This window comes from Anomaloglossus baeobatrachus, chromosome 1 (genome assembly GCF_048569485.1).
Source record: "Anomaloglossus baeobatrachus isolate aAnoBae1 chromosome 1, aAnoBae1.hap1, whole genome shotgun sequence".
Classification (NCBI taxonomy): domain Eukaryota; kingdom Metazoa; phylum Chordata; class Amphibia; order Anura; family Aromobatidae; genus Anomaloglossus; species Anomaloglossus baeobatrachus.
Genome location: NC_134353.1, coordinates 44,033,559 through 44,059,783, shown reverse-complemented (window position 1 = coordinate 44,059,783; position 26,225 = coordinate 44,033,559). Strand labels below are relative to the sequence as shown.

At 40.5% G+C, this 26,225-nt stretch overlaps 1 protein-coding gene across 2 annotated transcripts in view; it reads right to left on the bottom strand.

Moving 5' to 3' along the window:
* CTNNA2 (catenin alpha 2) overlaps positions 1–26,225 on the bottom strand; it is a 3,064,502-nt gene that overhangs the window by 2,571,566 nt on the left and 466,711 nt on the right. For both annotated transcript variants that reach the window (XM_075346593.1, XM_075346583.1), the window contains exon 3: positions 2,795–2,990. In XM_075346593.1, coding sequence (XP_075202708.1) covers positions 2,795–2,990 — 196 coding nt within the window. The remainder of the gene's footprint in view (positions 1–2,794; positions 2,991–26,225) is intronic.

The window sequence follows — 26,225 nt, the reverse complement described above, 5'->3', positions numbered from 1 at the left end:
CCAGGAAATAACAAAGTGGAGACTATTAAAATGTGGCTAAAAAAAACCCAAAAATGTGCGAAAAGCTAAAAAGTGCTAAGAATTATAGGTCAATTTTCATATCAAGCAAATATTATGTTGCAGCTGATAAAAAGCCAGTGCCTACAAGGATGGAGGCGTACAAGAAGAAATTCTCTATATACCGCTTACAGAACATGAATTACTCCACAAGAAGAGACGAGGAATGAGTGCAATTCCCCAAAGATGTTTTTACGCTTTCTCTTGGCTTATTTCGGCCGCATCCTTCAGTGCCAGCCCAGACCTAACCGCTGCTTACTATTGATTAAACTGAGCTGAAGCATAAGTCATTTTCTAAGAAATTCTATTAGGAAATTAATTTATTGTCCTACAGGTCTAAAAACAAGAATGTAATATAATAATAATTATTAGTGATGAGCAAAGTGATTAGTGCTCATTAAGCGTTATGAATATTTTGGTGCTCGGCTGCTCGGTACTCGTTTATAGAGTATATGACGTGCCCACTGGGGCCTGGGGCGACTCGTTACCAGGCCGTGGTTCTGCTCCTGGGGTGCCGCGGTGACCAAGCCTGGTTACGTGACCCCGGCGGTGTCGTTTAATAAAGAGGAAGGGGATGATGACAGTTCATTTGTGACGCCACCTGTGGTATGCAGCAAGTTTGGTGCCGCCGCTGCGGGGTGGGGGGCCTCCGGGGCAGATGGTGACGCAGCTGAGATGGTACAGCTCCCCACAGGTAGAGCTGGGCCCCAGGGCGGATGGGAGTAGTAGTTTATGATGGCGGGGACGCAGGGCTCGGGCGCAGGTGAATAACGGAGCGACACAGGAATGCAGTCTCAAGATGTTTACTCACTGCAGCAGGTGTCAAGGTAACATGATGCCAGTGACCGCCCTTGGAGTGCCGGGTTTCACTGTGAAGGGTTCCAGTCGATCCCGGGTACTTCGGAAGTCGAGTCCGGTGCACCTTTCTTATGTGTCCCTTCCCTGGTCGTCTTCCTGTGCATGCTTCTCCCTCCTGTCTTGCGCCTTCACACATGGAGCCCTGAGCCGTTGCTCATGGGCCCTGTTGGGTGGTGTTAAGCTTTATCCCGTGGCCCTTTTGGGTCACCTTCCAGCAAACTCGTGTATGGATATGATCTCGGTGCTTGCAGTCACCTCGGCCGCTAGTTTTACTAGCGGAGTATGTAGGTTCTTCTCCTCTAGCCTAGGACCAGTCCCCGATTTGCGACCAAGTTCCTCCACCCGGTTGCTGTATGGTCCACAGGAGTCTGGTGAACTTCCCATGGTCCCTGGGACCCCTTATGTCTTGTACCCGGGTTTAGCTGCTCAGCTCCAGATCACGGGTCTTCGCTCCTCCACTACTTCTTCTCTCTCCAACTCCACACTAACTTCACACTCCACTACAGTGTTCCAACTTTACTACTGTGTTCCCACGCCCAAGACTCCACTTCCCTGTCCTGGCTTCGGGTACAGCATGCCCTTGCCATGTGTGATGAGGTGTTATTGAGTCAGAGTGTTGCATTTTTGTGTGAACCGGTGGATGACCTCTTTCTTATCCAGGATGGAATACCACACCTCTGGATGAGGTGCAGTACCTCTGTGGTGACTGAAGCCTCAGGGGCGCCACATATAAAGGAAGTGAATGGGGAATTTGAGTATTTTTAAGGAAAATTTTCTGAAAACAATGCTCAACTTCTTCACTGACTTGCGATATACTTTGTAAACAAGTACTGCGCACCCGAGCATCAAAATGTTCATAATGCTTACCAAACGCCAAGAACGTCATTCATCACTAATTACCATGGGCTTTGTGCTTCAGATCTGCTCTTCTTATTTGGAATTCTAATTTGGAACCAAGATTACGGAAATTAGTTTTTGGCCTTCAGTGACTAAAGTTGTGTCTAGTGACCTTGCGATTTGGGTGGATTTTAGGAATGAGTAAACGTCAAGTATGATATGGTTGAGTGGATCACTCAATGTCCTATGTATGAGGAAGAGAAATAATCCAGCTCCAGAGGTAATAGTATAGAATGGCATTCGACCATGTTGAAAACATAGGAATTGCTGGCCGATGCATTTTGAGCAATTTCCTAGTAAATTCTGAAATTCCCCTTTGACTTCCATTACACTTGAGTGCTCGAGTCGCGCCCATCCAAGTATCCAACTGTTCTTTACAAGTACCGAGTGCCTGAGCATGGTTGTGGTTGGTCATCACTATTCATAATGAGAGGTCTTCACAGGAGTAGCTGCCGTAGGGATTGACCATTCTATTTGAAAGGTTAACAACAGTGATTGGAGCTCAGCTCCAGTCGCTGCAACTAGAGACAGATGCCGGCTGTGAAATATTGCCTTCATCTACCTCATGTGGAGAAACCTCAGCTCCAGAGCGACTTGCAGACTGTAATACAGATGTACAGTTAGATATGTTAACTATTGAACATCTAGAATCCACCATCTTCTCCTCTTCACTGTCTTGTGTGTGGCTGTAAAAAAATAGCTGCAGCAGGAGCCCCCCCCCTCTGCTCTGTCTGCAGTAGGATAAGAAAAATGCTAAACCACACCCCCTTTAATAAGGGGGCAAGGAATTAACCCTCCATGAGCCCAATATCAATAATCAAAAGTAAGTTAACCCTGAGTTGTCTGGATGATTTCCACCATGCTGTTTGAGGATCACAATGCTTGACAGAAACAAACAACGAGAACAACTATGTTTCTTGTAGAAGTTAGGTTTCCACTCCCTAAATTCTGATTTTGCAGGTGATAAGCACAATGTCATTACCTTGTTTCCTGACATCCTCCACAGCAGATATTAACTCCTCCTTTAGGTCTTGACTTTCTTTTGCAATCTGTTCGCCTTTTTCCAAAAAGTTTAGCGTGGCTTGTTCCACGGAGGCTGCGAGGACATGAGCTTTTTTAGATCTTCCTTTCTTTTTACCCGATGGGCCCTTGTTGCTTGTGTTTACCAGAGTTGTTACCTGTGGGATAAATAAATGCGGATCAGTCACATAGAAACAACATGGATCAATCACAGAATAACCGGCAACATTGAAAATATACATTATGGCTATGTTTTTTTTATGTTCTTTGATTGGTAAAAACATAGTTGACAACACTAGAATTTTTTTATGGACACTTTGACTTTAAAAGGGTGTGGTCTATTGGGATACTCATGGGCAGAGTTTGTCAAGTTTAAAAGGGTGTGGTATATTGGGATCCACATGGGTGGGGTTTTTCAACTTTAAAAGGGTGTTGTTTATTAGGATCCTCATGGACAGGTTTATAAACATTAAAAGGGGTGTGGTCTAGTCAGATTTTCATGGGCTGGGTTTATCAACTTTAAAAGGGAGTGTTCTATTGGGATCCTCATGGGCAGGGTTTATCAACTTTAAAAGGGTGTGGTATAATGGGATCCTCATGGGTGGGGTTTTTCAACTTTGAAAGGGTGTGGTTTATTAGGATCCTCATGGGCAGGTTTATAAACATTAAAAGGAGTGTGGTCTAGTCAGATCTTCATGGGATGGGTTTATCAATTTTAAAAGGGAGTGGTCTATTGGGATCCTCATGGGCAGGGTTTATCATTTGTAAAAGGGTTTGTTCTATTGGGATCCTCATGGTTGGGGTTTTTCAACTTTAAAAGGGTGTGGTTTATTAGGATCCTCATGGGCGAGTTTATAAGCATTAAAAGGGGTGTCGTCTAGTCAGATCTCCATAGGCTGGGTTTATCAATTTTAAAAGGGAGTGGTCTATTGGGATCCTTATGAGCAGGGTTTATCAACTTTAAAAGGGTTTCATATATTGGGATCCTCATGGGTGGATTTTTTCAACTTTAAAAGGGTGTGGTTTATTAGGATCCTCATGGGCGGGTTTATAAACATTAAAAGGGTGTGGTCTATTCAGATCTTCATGGGACTGGGTTTATTAACTTTAAAAGGGAGTGGTCTATAGGGATCATCATGGGCGGGGTTTATCAACTTTAAAGGGGTGTGGTCTATTGGGATCATCATGGGCTTGGTTTATTAATTTTAAAATGTTATGGTCAATTGGGATCTTCATGGGCAGGGTTTATCAAAATAAACATTATTTGTTTTCAAATATTTTCTGTTTATTCTAAAAAGGACCTTTGAGTTGATTTTTCACAATTTAAACAGAGTACTCCGTTCAGTGGGCGCTCCTCCCCTGATTCTCAGACAGTTGTTCTTCCTCTTCCTTCTGTTCCAAAGTTCTGTTCCGCCGGATAATATAGTTGCTAATTTTCCCTTCCACCAAACTTCCACTTACATAGGAAATTCTCTATGGGTGTGGGTGGCCATGTTTCTATTGTGAAGGAGAAGAAATTCGGTGGGATACACCCAGTTGGTTAAAGTAAAAATATGCCTAATTATTATCGGGCCATAACTGGAATTGAGAGGTACAGAAGAAAAGAAAAAATCTTCCAGAATCATTGAAGCAGCGGCAATTTTCTAAAGTGCTCTTTTTACATAAAATAAATCATTGAGTGTAAGGTCCTCTTTAAGTATTACTTGTAACCAGGTAGTTAAGTATACATTGTTTAGAGACCTGATTAATCCAGTCAATAGTCCCCAAAATTATTCTGACTCCCAAAATTCAATCTTTTAAATGTATATATTTTTTTACAAGAACCCAAATTTCAGGCACACTCCAAAGCAAAACTTAAACTAGACTAAAAAAAACTCAGACTAAAATATTGATCACCCTCCCACGATTAAAGTTTCTATAAACTTTTGATCATAGGTTCAATTACATGTAAAAAAAAAAATGGAACCTTTAAGTCCCTTGCCGAATGTAATGTATTATTTCTACCAATTTCCTCATCTTTGTTGATCAGGTGCATTGGTGACATCATGTAATCAGCGCTGCAGCCAATCGCTCAGCTTAGCAGTTTGCACCATATACAAAAGCAGAGCCACTGAACTCATTGATTGGCTGCAGCGATTTCACTGTGATTCCACTACTGCAGCCAATCAACAAAACAGTAGAGAAACAATGTTGGACCAAAGAGAAAAAAAGTAGACACCCTCTATAAGTATGTTAAAACTGTATAATTTTTTTTCATTATATCCCCTTTTATAACTTTCTTTTTTTTAAACGGCTCCATTCTCGACAATAGGCTATCTACGTATTACAGCTGATCCTATGGGTAAAAAAAAATAAACTGGACACCCCCTTTAAAGGAAACCAATCACCAGGATTTTCGTATATAACCTAAAGCCAGAGCTATACTGGCACTATCAGGCTGATTCTATACATACCTGTAGTGGTCAGCTCGGATGTTTAGGTTTTGAAATCCAAGAAAGTAAAGTTTATAAAATCGGCAGCTGCTTGAATGACAGCAGCTGAGGATCAGATAATATCTGAGGGTATTAATATCTTTCTCCTCAACCTGTGAGAATTAGCATAAGTATTGTACAAACAATATAACTTTTCTCTTCCAGGACCTGTGGTGAGGTCATACACATGTGACCAGAAGGGGCGGGGCCTCAGCACATAGGAAAATGTTGCTTCCTGATGTCAGCTTTGGTGGCTGAGGTCCCGCCACTTCTGGTCACATGGGTCTGACCTCACACAGGTCCTGGAAGAGAAAAGTTACATTGATTATATAATACTTATGCTAATTCTAACAGGGGGAGGAGATAACTATGCATACCCGCCCAGATATTATCTGATTCCCAGCTGCTGTCACTCACCATCTGATTTTGCTTGGAATAAAGGATCTTTGGATTGTTCATCCATCTCTCGCTCTGTTGACTGTGTGATATTGGAGAAGGACCCTGTGACACACCCCTTTTTTATTTTTGTAAAAATGGCTCCCACTCTTTACACCACACTGATGAGCCACAATCCTCCAGCTGTCCTTTTCCAAGGAAATCAGGGTTTCTCAATGGCTCTCTGGGGTGCTGCCTGTAGCCACAGCTTCTCCCCCAGAGGATGAATCTTTCTGCTTGTCTCTTGTCCTTACCAGCCAGACTGAATAATCCCCCAAATAAACAGAGAGGTTGGGTGGATTCCAGGGCCCCCTCCCCCAGACTTAAGGCTCTGTCACACACACAGATAAATATGTGGCAGATCTGTGGTTGCAGTGAAATTGTGGACAATCAGTGCCAGGTTTGTGGCTGTGTACAAATGGAACAATATGTCCATGATTTCACTGCAACCACAGATCTACCAAAGATTTATCTCTGTGTGTGACGGGGTCTTTAGGGACAAAAGCACGGCAGGGGGTGATAAACCTGCAAACAGGACAATGTACACACAAGGCAAGCAAATGGTAACGAAGCTGAGCTAATTAACCTGCAGACAAGACAAGGAATATACAGAATGAATGGAGCAAAGCTCCTAAAATACGAACCTACACAAATTGATAAACAACCCACAATATCACACCATCAGGTGGACACCCCCTTTAAGTATATTAAAACTGTACACATCTTATCATTACCCCTTTTTTAATTTTTATAAAAATGGCTCCACTCTCGACCACAGACTGTTTATAGTATTACAACTGAGCCTATGGGTAAAAAATGGATATAAGTGGACACCCCCTTTAAGTATATTAAAAATGTATACACATGCATTTATAGTCTTAAACAAAGCCCTATAAGTCACAAAGTGATAACCACCTTGAAAATCTACAGTTGTTATTCTTTTTACACTGGTAATGGTCGTCCCCCACCACCAACAATTGCGTGCACCGGTCACACAGAGACTTGTTTAAATCAATCAATACGTAGTCTAAAAAACCTCATTAGTTATAATAGGGAAAGAAACACCAAAGGCGTCACACCAGGCATTAACGCTTAATTAGGAAGATCTTTGGAAGCGGTCATTGATGCCATCAATATCTTCTTTCGAGACTCCATGCCTCTTCTCCATTCTCAGGATCACGTCATGTAAATGCCAATAGCTACACATTAATATTCTCCTATCCGCTGTACTAATGGATCACCAAACCGCGGGAAGCAGCCAATGACCTGTATAAAGGCAGCACTGACATTTTGTTGTATGGCTGATTCCTTCCAGGTATAATGCCATCCTTCCACTTCGATGCACGGCCGTATTGCCTGACTGCCTACACTAATATGGCCCCCGTGCCTCCCGCCCCGGGTTATGGCTTCTTTCTCCCACATTGTCAAATATTAGAAACGTACAAGTGAGGCTTAAACATGAGCACATCTCTGCTCACAGCACAAGAAAACAGACGCTTCTGCAGCCACAACATTGTATAATCTGTCCATATACACAATAATATATAATTAATTTATCGTTTTAATTATCGTATATTTTTATTCTTGTACATAGGAGGCAGTATTATAGTAGTTATATTCTTGTATATAGGGGCAGTATTATAGTAGTTATATTCTTGTACATATGGGCAGTATTATAGTAGTTATATTCTTGTACATAGGAGCAGTATTATAGTAGTTATATTGTTGTACATAGGGGCAGTATTATAGTAGTTATATTCTTGTACATAGGGGCAGTATTATAGTAGTTATATTCTAGTACATAGGAGCAGTATTATAGTAGTTATATTCTTGTACATAGGAGCAGTATTATAGTAGTTATATTCTTGTACATAGGAGCAGTATTATAGTAGTTATATTCTTGTACATAGGAGCAGTATTATAGTAGTTATATTCTTGTACATAGGTGCAGTATTATAATAGTTATATTCTTGTACATAGGGGGCAGTATTATAGTAGTTATATTCGTGTACATAGGGGCAGTATTATAGTAGTTATATTCTTGTACATGAAGGCAGTATTATAGTAGTTATACTCTTGTACATAGGGGCAGTATTATAGTAGTTATATTCTTGTACATAAGAGCAGTATTATAGTAGTTATATTCTTGTACATAGGGGCAGTATTATAGTAGTTATATTCTTGTACATAGGGGCAGTATTATAGTAGTTATATTCTTGTACATAGGAGCAGTATTATAGTAGTTATATTCTTGTACATAAGAGCAGTATTATAGTAGTTATATTCTTGTACATAGGGGCAGTATTATAGTAGTTATATTCTTGTACATAGGGGCAGTATTATAGTAGTTATATTCTTGTACATAGGAGCAGTATTATAGTAGTTATATTTTTGTACATAGGGGCAGTATTATAGTAGTTATATTCTTGTACATAGGAGCAGTATTATAGTAGTTATATTCTTGTACATAAGAGCAGTATTATAGTAGTTATATTCTTGTACATAGGGGCAGTATTATAGTAGTTATATTCTTGTACATAGCGGCAGTATTATAGTAGTTATATTCTTGTACATAGGAGCAGTATTATAGTAGTTATATTCCTGTACATAGGAGCAGTATTATAGTAGTTATATTCTTGTACATAGGAGCAGTATTATAGTAGTTATATTCTTGTACATAGGGGGCAGTATTATAGTAGTTATATTCTTGTACATAGAGAATAGTATTATAGTAGTTATATTCCTGTACATAGGGGCAGTATTCGTTTTCACAAGTAATATTAACTGTTATATGCCAGAAAAGTTTTTCCCTTCTGCTAATTTTCTCAAAATAGTATTATTGCAGCAGTAATGTAAAATTCCCTTTAGATTTTAGTGTTTCGGTGGTTTATGATGAAACAATAACATTTTATCTGTAATGATGGTATGAGTATGTTTGGATAAGCGGTTCCCAGATATCGCACACCTGCCCCCCCTCCAGATCCGGCAGAAACACCGCGACAGTATTTATAACAGAGAATTCCCATTCTATAGTTAGAATTCAGCATAGTCGGTGTTTGGCACGGCCCGTACCTCGGCTGCCGCGTGCCGGAGGCGTACAGATAGAAAGTCACCTGCCCACCGCCACCAGGAAATAATATGTGAATCCAAACCAGCTTGTAATAGTGACAGTCACTAAATCACTAATGTGCATTTCAGGTGCAAAGGCCAGTGCGGCTGACAGCAGCCTTTCATTCTTTCCACTGCATAAAGTCTTAGGCGGGCTTTGCACACTATGACATCGCAACCCGATGCTAGCGATGTCGAGCGCGATAGTCCCCGCCCCCGTCGCAGCAGCGATATCTTGTGATAGCTGCCGTAGCAAACATTATCGCTACGGCAGCTTCACATGGACTCACCTGTCCTGCGACGTCACTCTGGCCGGCGAACCGCTTCCTTCCTAAGGGGGCAGGTCATGCGACGTCACAGCGACGTCACACGGCAGGCGGCCAATAGAAGCGGAGACGAGCAGGACGTAAATGTCCTTCCCACCTCCGTCCTTCCGCATAGCCGTCGTGAGCCGCAGTGACGCAGGTAGATGTTCCTCGCTCCTGCGGCTTCATACACAGCGATGTGTGCTGCCGCAGGAACGAGGAACAACATCGTACCTGTCGCTGCTACCAAATTATGGAAATGTCGGACCCTACACCGATGATACGGTAAAAACGCTTTTGCGCTCGTTAATCGTATCAAAAAGGATTTACACACTACGATATCGACTGCGACGCCGGATGTGCGTCACTTTTGACTTGACCCCACCGATATCTGGTTCCTGAGTTACATTCTGTATTATACTCCAGAGCTGTACTCACTATTCTGCTGGTGCAGTCACTGTGTACATACATTACATTACTGATCCTGATTTACCTGCTGTATTATACTCCAGAGCTGCACTCACTATTCTGCTGGTGCAGTCACTGTGTACATACATTGCATTACTGATCCTGATTCACCTCCTGTTTTATACTCCAGAGCTGCACTCACTATTCTGCTGGTGCAGACACTGTGTACATACATTACATTACTGATCCTGATTTATCTACTGTATTATACTCCAGAGCTGCACTCACTATTCTGCTGGTGCAGACACTGTGTACATACATTACATTACTGATCCTGTACTGATCCTGAGTTACCTCCTGTATTATACTCCAGAGCTGCACTCACAATTCCATGATTGTTTCCAGTAATGACCAGGATCATTACTGGAAACAGTCAGCTGACTTGCCAATGAACTCAACTCTAAAAACTTAGCTGAGCCCTATTATCTATTAGTTCATCTGGAATACTTACCGTGAATCTGTCAGCAGGTTTTTTGCTATGGTATCTGTCAGCATCATGATGTAGACAAGGATGCTATGAACCGGTAACCATGGACGATCACAAAAAATCCTATTAATCAGGAAAAAACAAAACCACAAGAGTAGTTGTAAACTAAGCTGACCGCAATCCCCTATTTATCGGACAACTCTAGAAGTAGCAGTGGGATGTTTCTAACACATCTACACACCTCATCACTGCCGGAGACAAATGCTACACCTCAAAGATAGAAATTAGGAATCCTAACTTGCCTCAGAGCAGTCCCCAAAGGAATAGCAAGCCCCCAACATGCAACAACGGTGATGTAAGAAAACACAATACACAGATAGAAAATATAGATTAGCAAAGGTGAGGCCCGACTTACAAGATACAACAGGATAGGAAAGATAACTGATTGCGGCCAGCAAAAAACCCTGCAAAAAATACAAAACTCCTGATAGAAAAAAAGGCCCTAAGACCACACGGTCTTGTCCCGTTATATCAGGTACTCTTGTGCCAGACACTTTGAACGGAACTGCAGATATAATGGGAAGAAACAAAATAACAGAACAAATAAATTGCAAATAATCCAAATCAGAACAGGGAGAAATCCCTTTCTTGCTGAAGGAACTGCCCTCCCCAAATAGCAGAGGGCCAGATACTCACAGAAGAAAACAAACACAGAAGAAAATGGAGAAAAAACAAAAACACCCATAGGTGCAAAGCCATCAATAAAGCAAAGAAAATTTGCAGACTTATCTGGAGTGATTTCTGGCGCAGGATAAATTGAGGAACCTGAAGGACAAATTCCAAGCAATCTTCAGAGGCAGAAGCAAACATTTATCACCAGCAGTAGCTAAGCAGAAACTGCTTTCCTATATACACCAGGCTGGTCAGCAATAGGACTTCCTGGATTCCCAATTAATACCAACACCTGTTTGAATCACAGATTCAGACTCAGCTTCATTACATTCCTGGCCACCAGAGGGAGCTCCAAGCCAGCACCCACTCGGATGACATTCACAACAAGAGGAGGTCTTGATTACAGGGATGTGTCTCTTACTAGGCTGTGTTTTGCAGTATCAAAGCAATTAGTGTTTTATCGGCAGGAGATTATCATCATATGATTTGTGCCTCCTTGTTGTGCCTCCAGAGAAAACTTCTACCATAACTTCTGCACTCTTTAAACTAAGGAATACTGTACATTACTGGAAACAGGGTCTCACCCTCTACCTCCGGCTGCTGTCAGATTACATAACGAAAACCTGCTGACAGATTCCCTTCAGTATAGATTGATATTTGGACTCTTTTCAGTTTAGAGAACACAAAATGAATCAGATTTTTGGAAAACTGTGTCAAGTCCTGAATTATGTGCTAAAGTTCTAGAAATAGATTGTAGTCTGCAAGACCTGGTTGTCCTACTTTACAGCATGGTCGACCCCCACCCTCCAGAAATATTCCCTTTATGGATCGTTAGCTTTGTATTTATTGTTTCTACATTATTCAATACTATTGTGCGAGGGTCGTTCCTCATTTTTCTTGTAGCTGATATGTTAATACATGGAAAACATATGGAATATCTATACACTGACCAGTTATCGATCCCTGCTAATGTGCACCAGGCAGAAAACGTCCAATTAGTTACAATCAGACGAGGAAATAAATAATTATACTTGTGTTTATTGATGATCGTTAGAGACGGAAGGTTAATTGTCCACATTGGATGAACAATTATAAGGTTCAAATCTGATTTACAGAATTTGCAAAACTGATACGAGACGCCTGAGAATTTCACCGATTTACTGCTGTCATTTCATATCATTAAAAATTGCAAAATATAATATTCCAATAATATTGCACCATGTAGTTTAGAGGAAATATTTCTTTAATTTATTTGGAACTGTTGCTAATATACGTCTTTGAAGGATAAATTTAGAAATAATTACTCTAGTGTTCATCGATGATCATTAGGGGCTGAAGGTTAATCGTCCACATTGGATCAATTATAGGGTTCAAATCTGATTTTCAGAATTTGCAAAACTGATACGAGATGCATGAGAATTTCACCAATTTACTTCTGTCATTTCATATTATTAAAAATTGATATATATAATATTACAATAATATTGCACCATGTTGTATAGAGGAAATCCTTCTGTATCTCATTTGACACTTTTGCTAATATACGTCTTTGAATGATAAATTAAGAAATAATTACACTAGTGTTAATCGATGATCATTAGAGGCTGAAGGTTAATCGTCCACATAGGATGTAATGTAATTGGAACAATTATAGGGTTCAAATCTGATTTACAGAATTTGCAAAACTGATACGAGACGCCAGAGAATTTCACTGATTTACTGCTGTCATTTTATATAATTAAAAATTGTAAAATATACAATATATTATTTCAATAATATTACACGATATTGTAAAAAGAAAATCCTTCTTTAACTCATTTGGCACTGCTATTAATATACGTCTTTGAAGGATAAATTAAGAAATAATTACACTAATGTTCATCGATGATCATTAGAGGCTGAAGGTTAATCGTCCACATTGGATCAATTATAGGGTTCAAATCTGATTTTCAGAATTTGCAAAACTGATACGAGATGCATGAGAATTTCACCGATTTACTTCTGTCATTTCATACCATTACAAATTGTAATATATAATATTACAATAATATTGCACCATGTTGTATAGAGGAAATCCTTCTGTATCTCATTTGACACTTTTGCTAATATACGTCTTTGAATGATAAATTAAGAAATAATTACACTAGTGTTAATCGATGATCATTAGAGGCTGAAGGTTAATCGTCCACATAGCATGCAATGTAATTGGAACAATTATAGGGTTCAAATCTGATTTACAGAATTTGCAAAACTGATACGAGACGCCTGAGAATTTCACTGATTTACTGCTGTCATTTTATATAATTAAAAATTGTAAAATATACAATATATTATTTCAATAATATTACACGATATTGTAAAAAGAAAATCCTTCTTTAACTCACTTGGCACTGCTATTAATATACGTCTTTGAAGGATAAATTAAGAAATAATTACACTAATGTACATCAATGATCATTAGAGGCTGAAGGTTAATCGTCCACAGTGGATCAATTATAGAGTTCAAATCTGATTTACAGAATTTGCAAAACTGATACGAGATGCCTGAGAATTTCACCGATTTACTTCTGTCATTTCATATTATTAAAAATTGTAATATATAATATTACAATAATATTGCACCATGTTGTATAGAGGAAATCCTTCTGTATCTCATTTGACACTTTTGCTAATATACGTCTTTGAATGATAAATTAAGAAATAATTACACTAGTGTTAATCGATGATCATTAGAGGCTGAAGGTTAATCGTCCACATAGGATGTAATGTAATTGGAACAATTATAGGGTTCAAATCTGATTTACAGAATTTGCAAAACTGATACGAGACGCCAGAGAATTTCACTGATTTACTGCTGTCATTTTATATAATTAAAAATTGTAAAATATACAATATATTATTTCAATAATATTACACGATATTGTAAAAAGAAAATCCTTCTTTAACTCACTTGGCACTGCTATTAATATACGTCTTTGAAGGATAAATTAAGAAATAATTACACTAGTGTTCATCGATGATCATTAGAGGCTGAAGGTTAATCGTCCACATTGGATCAATTATAGGGTTCAAATCTGATTTTCAGAATTTGCAAAACTGATACGAGATGCATGAGAATTTCACCGATTTACTTCTGTCATTTCATATTATTAAAAATTGTAATATATAACATTACAATAATATTGCACCATGTTGTATAAAGGAAATCCTTCTGTATCTCATTTGACACTTTTGCTAATATACGTCTTTGAATGATAAATTAAGAAATAATTACACTAGTGTTAATCGATGATCATTAGAGGCTGAAGGTTAATCGTCCACATTGGATGTAATGTAATTGGAACAATTATAGGGTTCAAATCTGATTTACAGAATTTGCAAAACTGATACGAGACGCCTGAGAATTTCACTGATTTACTGCTGTCATTTTATATAATTAAAAATTGTAAAATATACAATATATTATTTCAATAATATTACACGATATTGTAAAAAGAAAATCTTTCTTTAACTCACTTGGCACTGCTATTAATATACGTCTTTGAAGGATAAATTAAGAAATAATTACACTAATGTTCATCGATGATCATTAGAGGCTGAAGGTTAATCGTCCACATTGGATGTAATGTAATTGGAACAATTATAGGGTTCAAATCTGATTTACAGAATTTGCAAAACTGATACGAGATGCCTGAGAATTTCACCGATTTACTTCTGTCATTTCATATTATTAAAAAATGTAATATATAATATTACAATAATATTGCACCATGTTGTATAGAGGAAATCCTTCTGTATCTCATTTGACACTTTTGCTAATATACGTCTTTGAAAGATAAATTAAGAAATAATTTCACTAGTGTTCATCGATGATGATTAGAGGCTGAAGGTTAATCGTCCACATTGGATCAATTACAGGGTTCAAATCTGATTTACAAAATTTGCAAAACTGATACGAGACGCCTGAGAGCTTCAACCGATTTACTTCTGTGTTTTCATATCATTAAAAATTGTAAAATATAATATTCAAATAATATTGCACCATGTTGTATAGAGGAAATCTTTCTTTAACTCATATGGAACTGTTGCTAATATACATCTTTGAAGGATAAATTAAGAAATAATTTCACTAGTGTTCATCAATGATCATTAGAGGCTGAAGGTTAATCATCCACATTGGATCAATTAGGGTTCAAATCTAATTTACAGAATTTGCAAAACTGATACGAGATGCCTGAGAATTTCACCGATTTACTTCTGTCATTTCATATTATTAAAAATTGTAAAATATAACATTTCAATAATATTGCCCCATATTGTAAAAAGAAAATCCTTTTTTAACTCATTTGGCACTACTATTAATAATATACAACTTTGAAAGATAAATTAGGAGCTTCATCAGGATTATTTTTAACTTAATCGCATTCATATTGAGCTAAAAATTTATTTTGCAATTAGGTTTTTTAAAAATATAGCACTATTTTACTTTTACATGCTTGTTTTATGTGCACATTGCTGGCTGCAGAACGAGTGCACTGACGATCTGTCGGTGAGCTCCTTCTAAGGAAAACATTCTAACTGGTCTCTTTTGTCATTTTTCTAGCTCCTCATTGCTAATATTTTGCCTACATCAAAGTTCAGCTCAATTTTCATGTGGATATATATATATATATATATGTATATATATATATATATATATATATATATATATATATATACACATATATATATATATATATATATATATACATATATATATATATATATATATATGTATATATATATCTATTTATATGTTTGATAATAATAATTATATTGTATATATATATATATATATATATATATATATATATATATATATATATATATATATATCTGTAAATATAAATAAATATATATATATATATATATATATATATATATATGTATATCTTTTTATTTTTTAATTTATTTATTGTTTTCTGGACATTATATGATGGGTCTTGCATATTGCATTTTCACTAGTTTTTTCCTCTGTAGATTCCATTTCGTAATTCACAATTGACTCTGAGCTGGTGGGAGGAGACTATGTGCTGTAATTCCTCCCATACACAGCACAGCATACAGGGAAGGAGTCCTGCTCTTTAGTCTTTTATTAGCATAAAGGGAGAATTAATGGCAGCAGGGAAAAAAAAAATCAGCAATACTGAGCTGTGAGGATGTGAATCCAGCTCTGGGATGAGGAAAAATATGTGTTACAAATCTCAGCATGTTCTTTCTGTACCTGGCTCTTCATCCTTTCTCCCTCTGCTCTTCACTACAGCTCCTCTTCTTCTCTCTTTGTAATAGACTGTGTATCCTATTCTCACTTTTCACTGTGCTGAGATGGGTTTTTTTTTGGTTTTTTTTTCCAGATTAGATGGTGAGTTAAGGAATGAGGAGAAGGAGAAGAAGAGGCTCATAAGTGGGGAAAGAAGCATAGTTCTCTGATAAGATACTGTGTATTACAAAGGTTCTCATATTTGTCTGTACTTTATTTTTGCAAAATTTGCTGAAGGTACAGTTGTCTTTTAAAGAGAAAAGAGTAATCTTTTTGACGGGTAAGGAGTAGAAGAGGCTCATAAGTGGTGACAGAAGCAGAATTGTCTGATAAGATATATTACCAATGGTCTTATATTTCATGTGCTTTTTGATTTTTGCACAATTTTTTGAAGGTACAGTTGCCTTTGTAAGAGGAAAGAATAATCTTTTTGGTGGGGAAGGAGGAGGAGAGGGTCATAAGTGGGGGAAAAAGCAGAATTTTTCATATAACATATTACAAAGGTTCTCATATTTGCCTGCTCTTTTTGATTTTTGGAAAATTTGAAGAGGAAAGAGTAATCTTTTTGGAGTGGAATGAAGAGAAGAGGCTCATAAGTGAAGAAAAAAGTATAATATATTACAAACGTTCTCTTAGTTGCCTATACTTATTGATTTTTTGCAAAATTTGTTGTTGACACAGTTGCCTTTTGAAGAGGAAAGAGTCATCTTTTTGGAGAGAAAAAGAAGAGGCTCATAAGTGAGGAAAGAAACAGAATTTTCTGATAAGATATATTACAAAAGGTTTTCATATTTTGCTGTTCTTTTTGATTTTTGCTAAATTTGTTCAAGGTACAGTTGCCTTTTGAAGAGGAAAGAGTAATCATTTTGCGGAGGAAAGAAGAGAAGAGGCTCATAAGTGGGGAAAAAAGCTTTTTTTTTTTTTAGATAAGATATATTACAAAAGGTTCTTGTATTTGCCTGTACTTTTTGATTTTTGCAAAATTTGAAGGTTCAGTTGCCTTTTGAAGAGAAAAAGGCAATCATTATTGGAAAGAAAGAAGCTTATAAGTGGGGAAAGAAGCAGAATTCTCGTATAAGATATATTACAAAGGTTCTCATATTTGCCTGTGCTTTTTATTTTTGTACAATTTATTGAAGGCACAGTTGCTTTTTGAAGAGAGAGCAATATTTTTGGAGAGTAAGCAGGAGAAGAAGAGGCTTATAAGTGGGGAAAGAAGCATAGTTTTCAGATAACATATATTACAAATGTTTTTATATTTGCCTATTCTTTTTGATTTTTGCTAAATTTGTTGAAGGCATAGTTGCAGTTTTAAGAGGAAAGAGTAATTATTTTGGAGGGGAAGGAGGAGAAGAGGCTTTTAAGTGGGGAAAGAAACAGAATTCTAAGATTAGATATATTGCAAAGGCTCTCATTTTTTTATTTTTGCAGAAGTTGTTAAAGGTACAGTTGGCTTTTAAAGTGGGTAAAGAAGCAGAATTTTCTGATAAGATATATTACAACGTTCTTTTTGATTTTTGCTAAATGTGTTCAAGGTACAGTTGCCTTTTGAAGAGGAAAGAGTAATCATTTTGCAGAGGAAAGAGAAGAGGTTCATAAGTGGGGAAAAAAAATCAGATTTTTTTTTAGATAAGTTATATTACAAAAGGTTCTTGTATTTGCCTGTACTTTTTGATTTTTTGCAAAATTTGAAGGTACAGTTTCCTTTTGAAGAGGAAAGAGTCATCATAATTGGAAAGGAAGAGGCTCATAAGTGGGGAAAGAAGCAGAATTCTTTGATAAGATATATTACACAGGTTCTCATATTTGCCTGTACTTTTTGATTTTTGCAAAAATTGTTGAAGGTATAGTTGCCTTTTGAAAAGGAAAGAGAAATCTTATCTTTTTTTTTGGGGGGGGGGGGGAGGTTGAAGGGCTGTTGTTGGGATTTGCCCAAATCTGCTAAAATCAGCTTTCCAAAAATATTATGATAGAAATGGAAAGGTAATCTGATGTTTTATATGTTATTATTAAACTTGAATTCCTCCATGAATTATTGAATCCAATTCTATAGGTTATTATCGATCCGGCCTCGGAGATTAGTCTGTATTAATGTGGCAAAAATGGCTTCAAATTTTTAAAGCCTGAGCTTCTGTCTGCACCAATGTAATATCTTCAGTTTATAATGCAGAGATAATGGATATAGTGGATGTATTTTACACACGGAGGCAGAAATATCTGATGTACTCCATTACGTTTTATAGGGTCTATTGGGGTTTTTGTGTTTGTAGATTCTAAGGAATTCTATTGTTATCAAACAAATTATTATTATTATTATTATTATTATTATATTTAATGCGGGTACCACTTAGTTCACAGTATTCTAACAGGAGGCCAGCAATTCTCTATTAAAGTAATATTCCCATCTTCATAAATGGCTCTTGTCAGACAGAGCTTGTAAATACAAGCAATTTTGCAATTTACTGCTTCTGCAAATTTTCATCCGTTCTTGAGATATTAACACTTTTAATTTGTTTACACTTGTTGCTTTGGAGACCGACCACCGCTGCTTGAAATTAGCATGCCCAGTGCTTACAAGCTCTTTACTATTCAGGTTGTAAGCACTGTTTTTATGCTGGGAAGAGTCGATGGAGCGCACTGTTACTGTCATGGCCATCCCGCTGTTACTAGAGGTTTTTAACTGGATCTGGGCAAGAGTCTTTGCCATTTGAGACGCCTCACATTAAATGTGTTCCCTTAACTTCAGTTATGAAAAATGTTATAGTCGGTTTTGCTTTGCAGAAGCTTCTTACTCCAGCACTCAGGGGTTTGGTAACCACTCCCTTCCTCTATATATGGTTACATCTCCCAGTAGAGGGTGCCGGTTATTCTGAATCCATTCTGTAGCTAGGCCTTGCTGTGGAAGGAGCTACTGGAGCCCTTGTTCCAGTGAAGAGGTGTAAACTGCAGTCCTGGTGTCTGATTGTAACCATGAAGTTGGGCTTTATCCTTTGTTGTTTCCCCTGTCTGTTGTACCTTCCCATTCATGTTGTATTAGTGCAGTGATGGGACTAGTGATTCTTACCTGCCAGCTCACTAGCTATGGTTACTACAGGGTCTCTCAGGGCTTCAGGTATCCTGCTCAACGACAGGTGCAGAGCCTGTACAGGGACTGGCTATGAGTGAAGGGCGCAGCCGTGGGACTAGTGATTCTTACCTGCCAGCTCACTAGCCAGGGTTACTACAGGGTCTCTCAGGGCTTCAGGTATCCTGCTCAGCGACAGGACAGAACCTGTACAGGGACTAGCTAGGAGTGAAAGGTGCAGCCGTGGGACTAGTGATTCTTACCTGCCAGCTCACTAGCCAGGGTTATTACAGGGTCTCTCAGGGCTTCAGGTTTCCTGCTCAGCGACAGGTGCAGAACCTGTACTGGGACTGGCTAGGAGCGAATGGTGCAGTGGTGGGACTAGCGATCCTCACTTGCTAGCTCACTAGCCAGGGTAGTTACAGGGTCTCTCAGGGCTTCAGATATCCTGCTTAGCGACAGGTGCAGAACCTGTACAGGGACTGGCTAGGAGTGAAGGGTGCAGTGGTGGGACTAGCGATCCTCACTTGCCAGCTCACTAGCCAGGGTAGTTACAGGGTCTCTCAGGGCTTCAAGTATCCTGCTCAGCGACAGGTGCAGAACCTGTACAGGGACTGGCTAGAAGTGAAGGGTGCAGCCATGGGACTAGTGATTCTTTCCTGCCAGCTCACTAGCCAGGGTTACTACAGGGTCTCTCAGGGCTTCAGGTATCCTGCTCAGTGACAGGTGCAGAACCTGTACTGGGACTGGCTAGGAGTTCTGGGTACAGCAGTGGGACTAGTGATCCTTACCTGCCAGCTCAAAAGCCAGGTTTACTACAGGGTCTCTCAGGGCTTCAGGTATCCTGCTCAGCGACAGGTGCAGAACCTGTACAGGGACTGGCTAGGAGTGAAGGGTGCAACGGTGGGACTAGTGATTCTTACTTGCCAGCTCACTAGCTAGGGTTACTACAGGTTCTCTCAGGGTTTCAGGTATCCTGCCCAGTGACAGATGCAGAACATGTACAGGGACTGGCTGGGAGTGAAGGGTGCAGTGGTGGGACTAGCGATCCTCACTTGCCAGCTCACTAGCCAGGGTAGTTACAGAATCTCTCAGGGCTTCAGGTATCATGCTTAGCGACAGATGCAGAATCTGTACAGGGACTGGCTAGGAGTGAAGGGTGCATCGGTGGGACTAGTGATTCTTACCTGCCAGCTCACTAGCCAGGGTTACTACAGGGTCCCTCAGGGCTTCAGGTATCCTGCTCAGCGACAGGTACAGAACCTGTTCAGGGACTGTATGAGGTGTCCAATCATCCTTCTTTCTAGCACCAGCGCCCACCATTGTTTAAGTGTCCCCAGTGTTTACCTTGTTTGTTGTTGGTGTATTGCCTCTTGGTTGTGTATCTTGCCTCACTCTGGACTTTTCTTAAATCTGTGCGTGACAGTTAACTCCTAATCCCGGCTAGCTTCAGAGCAGTGCTTACAAGCTAGACAGCAGCGGGGGTCGGTCTCCAAGACAATGAGAAAAGTGTTAATATCTCAAGAACCGCTGCACATTTTAATAAGCAGTAAATTGCAAAAATCCTTGTTTTTACACACACTATTCGGTAATATCCAGTTATGAAGTTGGTAACATACCCCTTAAATCAATATTCACCCATCACTTACCACAAATGTGAGAATCTAAAACTATAGAATGTATATTTTTACCATGAACGTATCAACTCCATTGTGAAAAACGTTTTTCAGACAATTAACAATTATATAAGTGATATTAACCTAAGCTCAGATTTCCTTGTATTACCCGTATGTGACTGAACACAGAAAGAAATTACAATTATTAAGAGCTATCCAGCTGAGCTAATCCCAGTGTGTGCAACCTCGGCAGACACCGCAGTGACTTACTCCAGAGCTGACAGCCGTCAGAACCGAGGACAGTAGACACCGCAAAGATCTGAAGATGCCTTTGTATTTTAATATTTCATTCTTTTGTGTCTGTGTGAATAGAATGAAATAATGATCTCACAAAAGAAGGTAATAGTATTTTATGCTTTACCAAGAACAAGGACATAGACTTTTTCACGGTCTGATACTATGTTACGTGCACCCTTCCTCATCGCATTAACCGTGTTGTTGCTTTCGTAACACAAATCTCTGGATGACCGAAAATTGCTGCGATCTCGTAAGGAAATTCTCAAATTCTCCACTCTAGAGAAGAGTGTATCAAGTTTTCCTGAAAATTCGGATTTCTCCAGAATTCTAGCCTTCAGCTTGATCTTGAGGCATGGCAACTTGACGGATGAACGCTCTGTAGGAAGATGGATCTTGTGCAAGTCGAATTAAATTTGCCCAAATTCCAGCAAAATGTCCATCTGGGGCACTGAAGCTGGAGAGGGGTGGAAAAGATAGCCCCAACTCGCCTCTCCTAGGACCTCTCCAAACCTCTCCTGCCGGCACCAGTCTTACGGTCAGCTCCTCCATCGTCTCTTCTCTCAGTCTTTTTTTCCCCAGTTTTTCTGAGCTCCTGTTCTCCCAATGCACTTTAATGATGTTTATTGCCCTGGGTACAGTCATGTGGGGAAGAACACTGACAATAAGACAGTGTGGAGCCTAGTGAGGAACCATAATGGCTGGAAAGAGAAGAAGAAAAAAGACAGACGAGTCGACCGGATGAGTGGTGGTAACGGAAGGGGTATGGGGAGGGCAAAGCAGAGGCAACTCCATCCCTGACAAATCCCAGAGAAGCTGCTTAGTTTACTTTTCATCAGATTCATTTATTTCTACTCCATTCAGAATGGAAGGGAGTTTCTAGTTTCAAGGAACTTGACCTTATTAGATAGCAAGAAAATGGGATAAAAAGACAAAGACTATTTATTTATAAATTATTTTGTCTTAACCATAAAAGGTGTGAGGTGTCTCCCTTCTGTCTAAGCTACTGGCCACTGCCTGTTGTCAAGAGTAATCTCCAAAAGGAGAAACCTCGGAGGGATTACAGGAAGTGGGGGAGGGGCTAGGTCTCTTTACAGGAAGTGCAGGAAGGGAAGGAAGGGAAGGAAGGATTCCAGCACTCATAGTGATGGCTGAATGGAGCTTCCTGATTTACAAGACTCTTATTTGCCCAAAAGCAGTTTTAACTTGTGATAGCTAAAGGCAGGAATATCATGCTTTGTTAAAGAAAGGAAAGAAGGAAGGCAGGAAGAAAGGAAGGAAGGCAGGAAGGGAGGGAAGGAAGGAAGGGAGGAAGGGAAGGAAGGAAGGCAGGAAGGGAGGGAGGGAAGGAAGCAAGGCAGAAAGGGAGGGAGGGAAGGAAGGAAGGCAGAAAGGGAGGGAGGGAAGGAAGGAAGGAAGGCAGGAAGGGAGGGAGGGAAGGAAGGAAGGCAGAAAGGGAGGGAGGGAAGGAAGGAAGGCAGGAAGGGAGGGAGGGAAGGAAGGAAGGCAGAAAGGGAGGGAGGGAAGGAAGGAAGGCAGAAAGGGAGGGAGGGAAGGAAGGAAGGCAGAAAGGGAGGGAGGGAAGGAAGGAAGGAAGGCAGAAAGGGAGGGAGGGAAGGAAGGAAGGAAGGCAGGAAGGGAGGGAGGGAAGGAAGGAAGGCAGAAAGGGAGGGAGGGAAGGAAGGAAGGCAGGAAGGGAGGGAGGGAAGGAAGGAAGGCAGAAAGGGAGGGAGGGAAGGAAGGAAGGCAGAAAGGGAGGGAGGGAAGGAAGGAAGGAAGGCAGGAAGGGAGGGAGGGAAGGAAGGAAGGCAGAAAGGGAGGGAGGGAAGGAAGGAAGGCAGGAAGGGAGGGAGGGAAGGAAGGAAGGCAGAAAGGGAGGGAGGGAAGGAAGGAAGGCAGAAAGGGAGGGAGGGAAGGAAGGAAGGAAGGCAGAAAGGGAGGGAGGGAAGGAAGGAAGGAAGGGAGGGAGGGAAGGAAGGAAGGCAGAAAGGGAGGGAGGGAAGGAAGGAAGGGAGGGAGGGAAGGAAGGAAGGAAGGCAGAAAGGGAGGGAGGGAAGGAAGGAAGGCAGGAAGGGAGGGAGGGAAGGAAGGAAGGCAGAAAGGGAGGGAGGGAAGGAAGGAAGGCAGAAAGGGAGGGAGGGAAGGAAGGAAGGAAGGCAGAAAGGGAGGGAGGGAAGGAAGGAAGGAAGGGAGGGAGGGAAGGAAGGAAGGCAGAAAGGGAGGGAGGGAAGGAAGGAAGGGAGGGAGGGAAGGAAGGAAGGGAGGGAATGAAGAACAGTAAGGATGAGGGGGAGAGGGGAGAAAGGAATAGGGAACATAAGGGTAGGGAAAGAATTCAGGAATAAAGAAAGCAAAAAAGGGAAGAAGGAAGAAAAGAAGGAAGAAATGAAGGAATGAAGGAAGAAATGAAAGAAGGAAGAAAAGGAAGAAAGACAGAGAGAGGAGAGGAAGGAATGAAGGGTATGTAAAGAAGTCAGGAAGGAAGGAAGAAAAGAAAGACAGGGAGAGGAGAGGAAGGGGAGGAGGGATTCCAGCACCCATAGTGATGGCTGAATGGAGTTTCCTGAGCGATAAGACTATTATTTGCCCAAAAGCAGTTTTAACTTGTGATAGCTGAAGGAAGTAATATCATGCTTTAAAGAAAGGAAAGAAGGAAGGTGGGGGGGGGAGAAAAGGAAGGACGAGGGGGAGAGGGGAGAAAGGAATAGGGAATATAAGGGTAAGGAAAGAATTCAGGAAATAAAAAGCAAGAAAGGGAAGAATGAAGAAAGGAAGAAAGAAAGGAAATAACCAAGAAATGAAAGAAGGAAGGAAGGGAAGAAAAGGAAGGAAGACAGAACGAGGAGAGGAAGGAATGAAAGGTAAGTAAAGAAGTCAGGAAGAAAGGAAGGAAGGAAGGAAAAGAAGGATGGAAAGGAAGATGGAGAGCAGAGGCAGGAAGGGTGTTGGAAGGATGGGAAGGAAAAGAAGGAAGTGAAACAAAGGAAGGAAGGAATGTAGGAGGAGAGGGATGAAAGGGAAGGACGAAAAGGAAGGAATGAAGCGTAGGGAAAGAAGGCAGGAAGAAAAGAAGTAAGGAAAAAAAAGAAAGGAAGAGATAGAAAGAAAAGAAGGAAGGAAGAGAGGGAAAGAAGGGAGGAAGCCAGAGGAGGATGGAGGAAGGATGGAAGGAAGGAACAAAGGGAAGGAAGGATAAAAGCATCCATAGTGTTCACCGAACGCAATTTCCTGATATATTAGACCCTTACTTGCACCAAAAGCAGTTTTATCTTGTGAGAGATGAAGGCAGCAAGATATGTCTTTGTGTTAAAAGAATGTGGTGCCCCAGCGGTCTGGTTGCCACAGCAGTGTTGCCCTCCTCAAAAGGGTACATGCTGAGCCTGGAGGTAGTTGGGGAAATCCATTGGCCAGTAAGTACCATCATTCAACACAGTTTCTCTCCCAGGCCAGCAGAGGGAGCTCTAAACCTGGAGTTCCAGGGAGCCTTCCTTAAGCCCTGACCTGGGGGAGGAGTTAGTCTGTGAGGAGAGTTCAGAGAGACAAGGACTCGAGTAGTGTGGTGTGTGAGCCGGGAGCTGAGCCCGATCGCTCAGCCCAGAAAAACACATCCACAGAGAGGCAAAAAGGAGGAGAACATTGGGAGTGGAGCGCAGCCAGCTAACCCCGACGTCGTAGCTAAAGAAACTGAATACCGGAGTTCAGGGCCACTCGAGTACTCGAGTACCGGTGGTCGCATCCGGAGGACGAGAGGACTGCAGGTCTCTGTCCACCCCGCACCCGGAGGTGCAGCTGCAAAGCTAGGGCTAGGAGCCCAGATAGAAAGAATGGCACCTGTGGCACTCCACGCAGCCCGCCATACGGGGGAGGTAACAAATTACCTCAGAGAGCAGCAAAACGGGTCTCAGTATACTGAAACAGTGGGACCCCGTTTACTCAAACAGAGCGTAGGGAGCAGGCCTCATTACTCATCTGGCCAGTGTGAGACCCCCGACTGCTTCCAGGCCACCGGATCACCATTACCACCTGTAACCAGCTCCCAGGACTTCACAGGTTGTTAAGGACAAGTAAAGGAGAAGGTAAAGAGAATCATTGTCTGTCTGTTCCTTTATACCGCCCTGTCGGCCCTGCACCTCGTTAACAAACACCATAGACTTTACCAAGCACCAAAGGTTGCCCCGGGGTACCCGCTCTACATGTGGAGAGCAAGAAACACCTCAGCTGCCATATCATCATCCCTGGAGGTCCCTTCCAGCAGCTGCAGCTCCATAGCTGCAAATTACCACAGGTGGCGTCACGAATCTTATATAAAGATTACCATCACCTCCCCAATACCACCACATTAACTGACTCCACCAGGGTCACGGAATCGGGCCCCGCCACCGCTGACTACCCCGGACTAGTCCGGCCCGACACCGAGGACCTGAGGTGGGCGAGTCAAGAACAGGTACGTTAATAATACTATATAAAAATAGATAATTTCCATGCATACTGTTCTGTATTAATACTGTTCTGTATTATAGAATACGTTATTGTACATTCAATTAAAGGGATTCTGTCAGTAGTTTCAACCCTCCTAAGCCAACTATATAGTCACGCAGGTCATAGGAAACTGAATGAAATATTATCTTGATATCTGAGATCCGATGTGTTATTCCACATATAGCCATGTTTTTCTTATATGTAAATGAGCTGTTACAGGCCATGAACCCGACACTGACCTGCATGAGACTCCGCCTCCAGAGATTATTTTAAATATTAGCGGGAGTGACTAATGTGATATATGGCGGCTGCTGGCAATGCCACCTTTTATTAAAAATAATCACTGGAGGCGGAGTCTCATGCAGGTCAGTGTCTGGCCCATAGCCTGGAACAGCTCATTTACATATAAGAAAAACATGGATTTCTCTGAAATAAGACATCAGATCACAGATATCAAAGTCTCATTTTATCTAAATTCCCATGACCTAGGTGCTCAAATAGACGGCTTAGGAGGGGCAATTGTACTTAAGGATTCCTTTAAAGGATTATGTGAACTCAATATGTGTTCTAATCAAACGTCTGGATAGACTGTGACACAGAAATCCAATAATGTCAAAAATGGATTTCTGAATCACAGCCTATACAGACATTTTTGATTAGAACATAAGAAAAGTACTACGAGGTTACGGCTCACTGTATCAGAACAATACCAGATTGTATTTCCAGTGATCGATAAATCGGGAATCATATGGGAA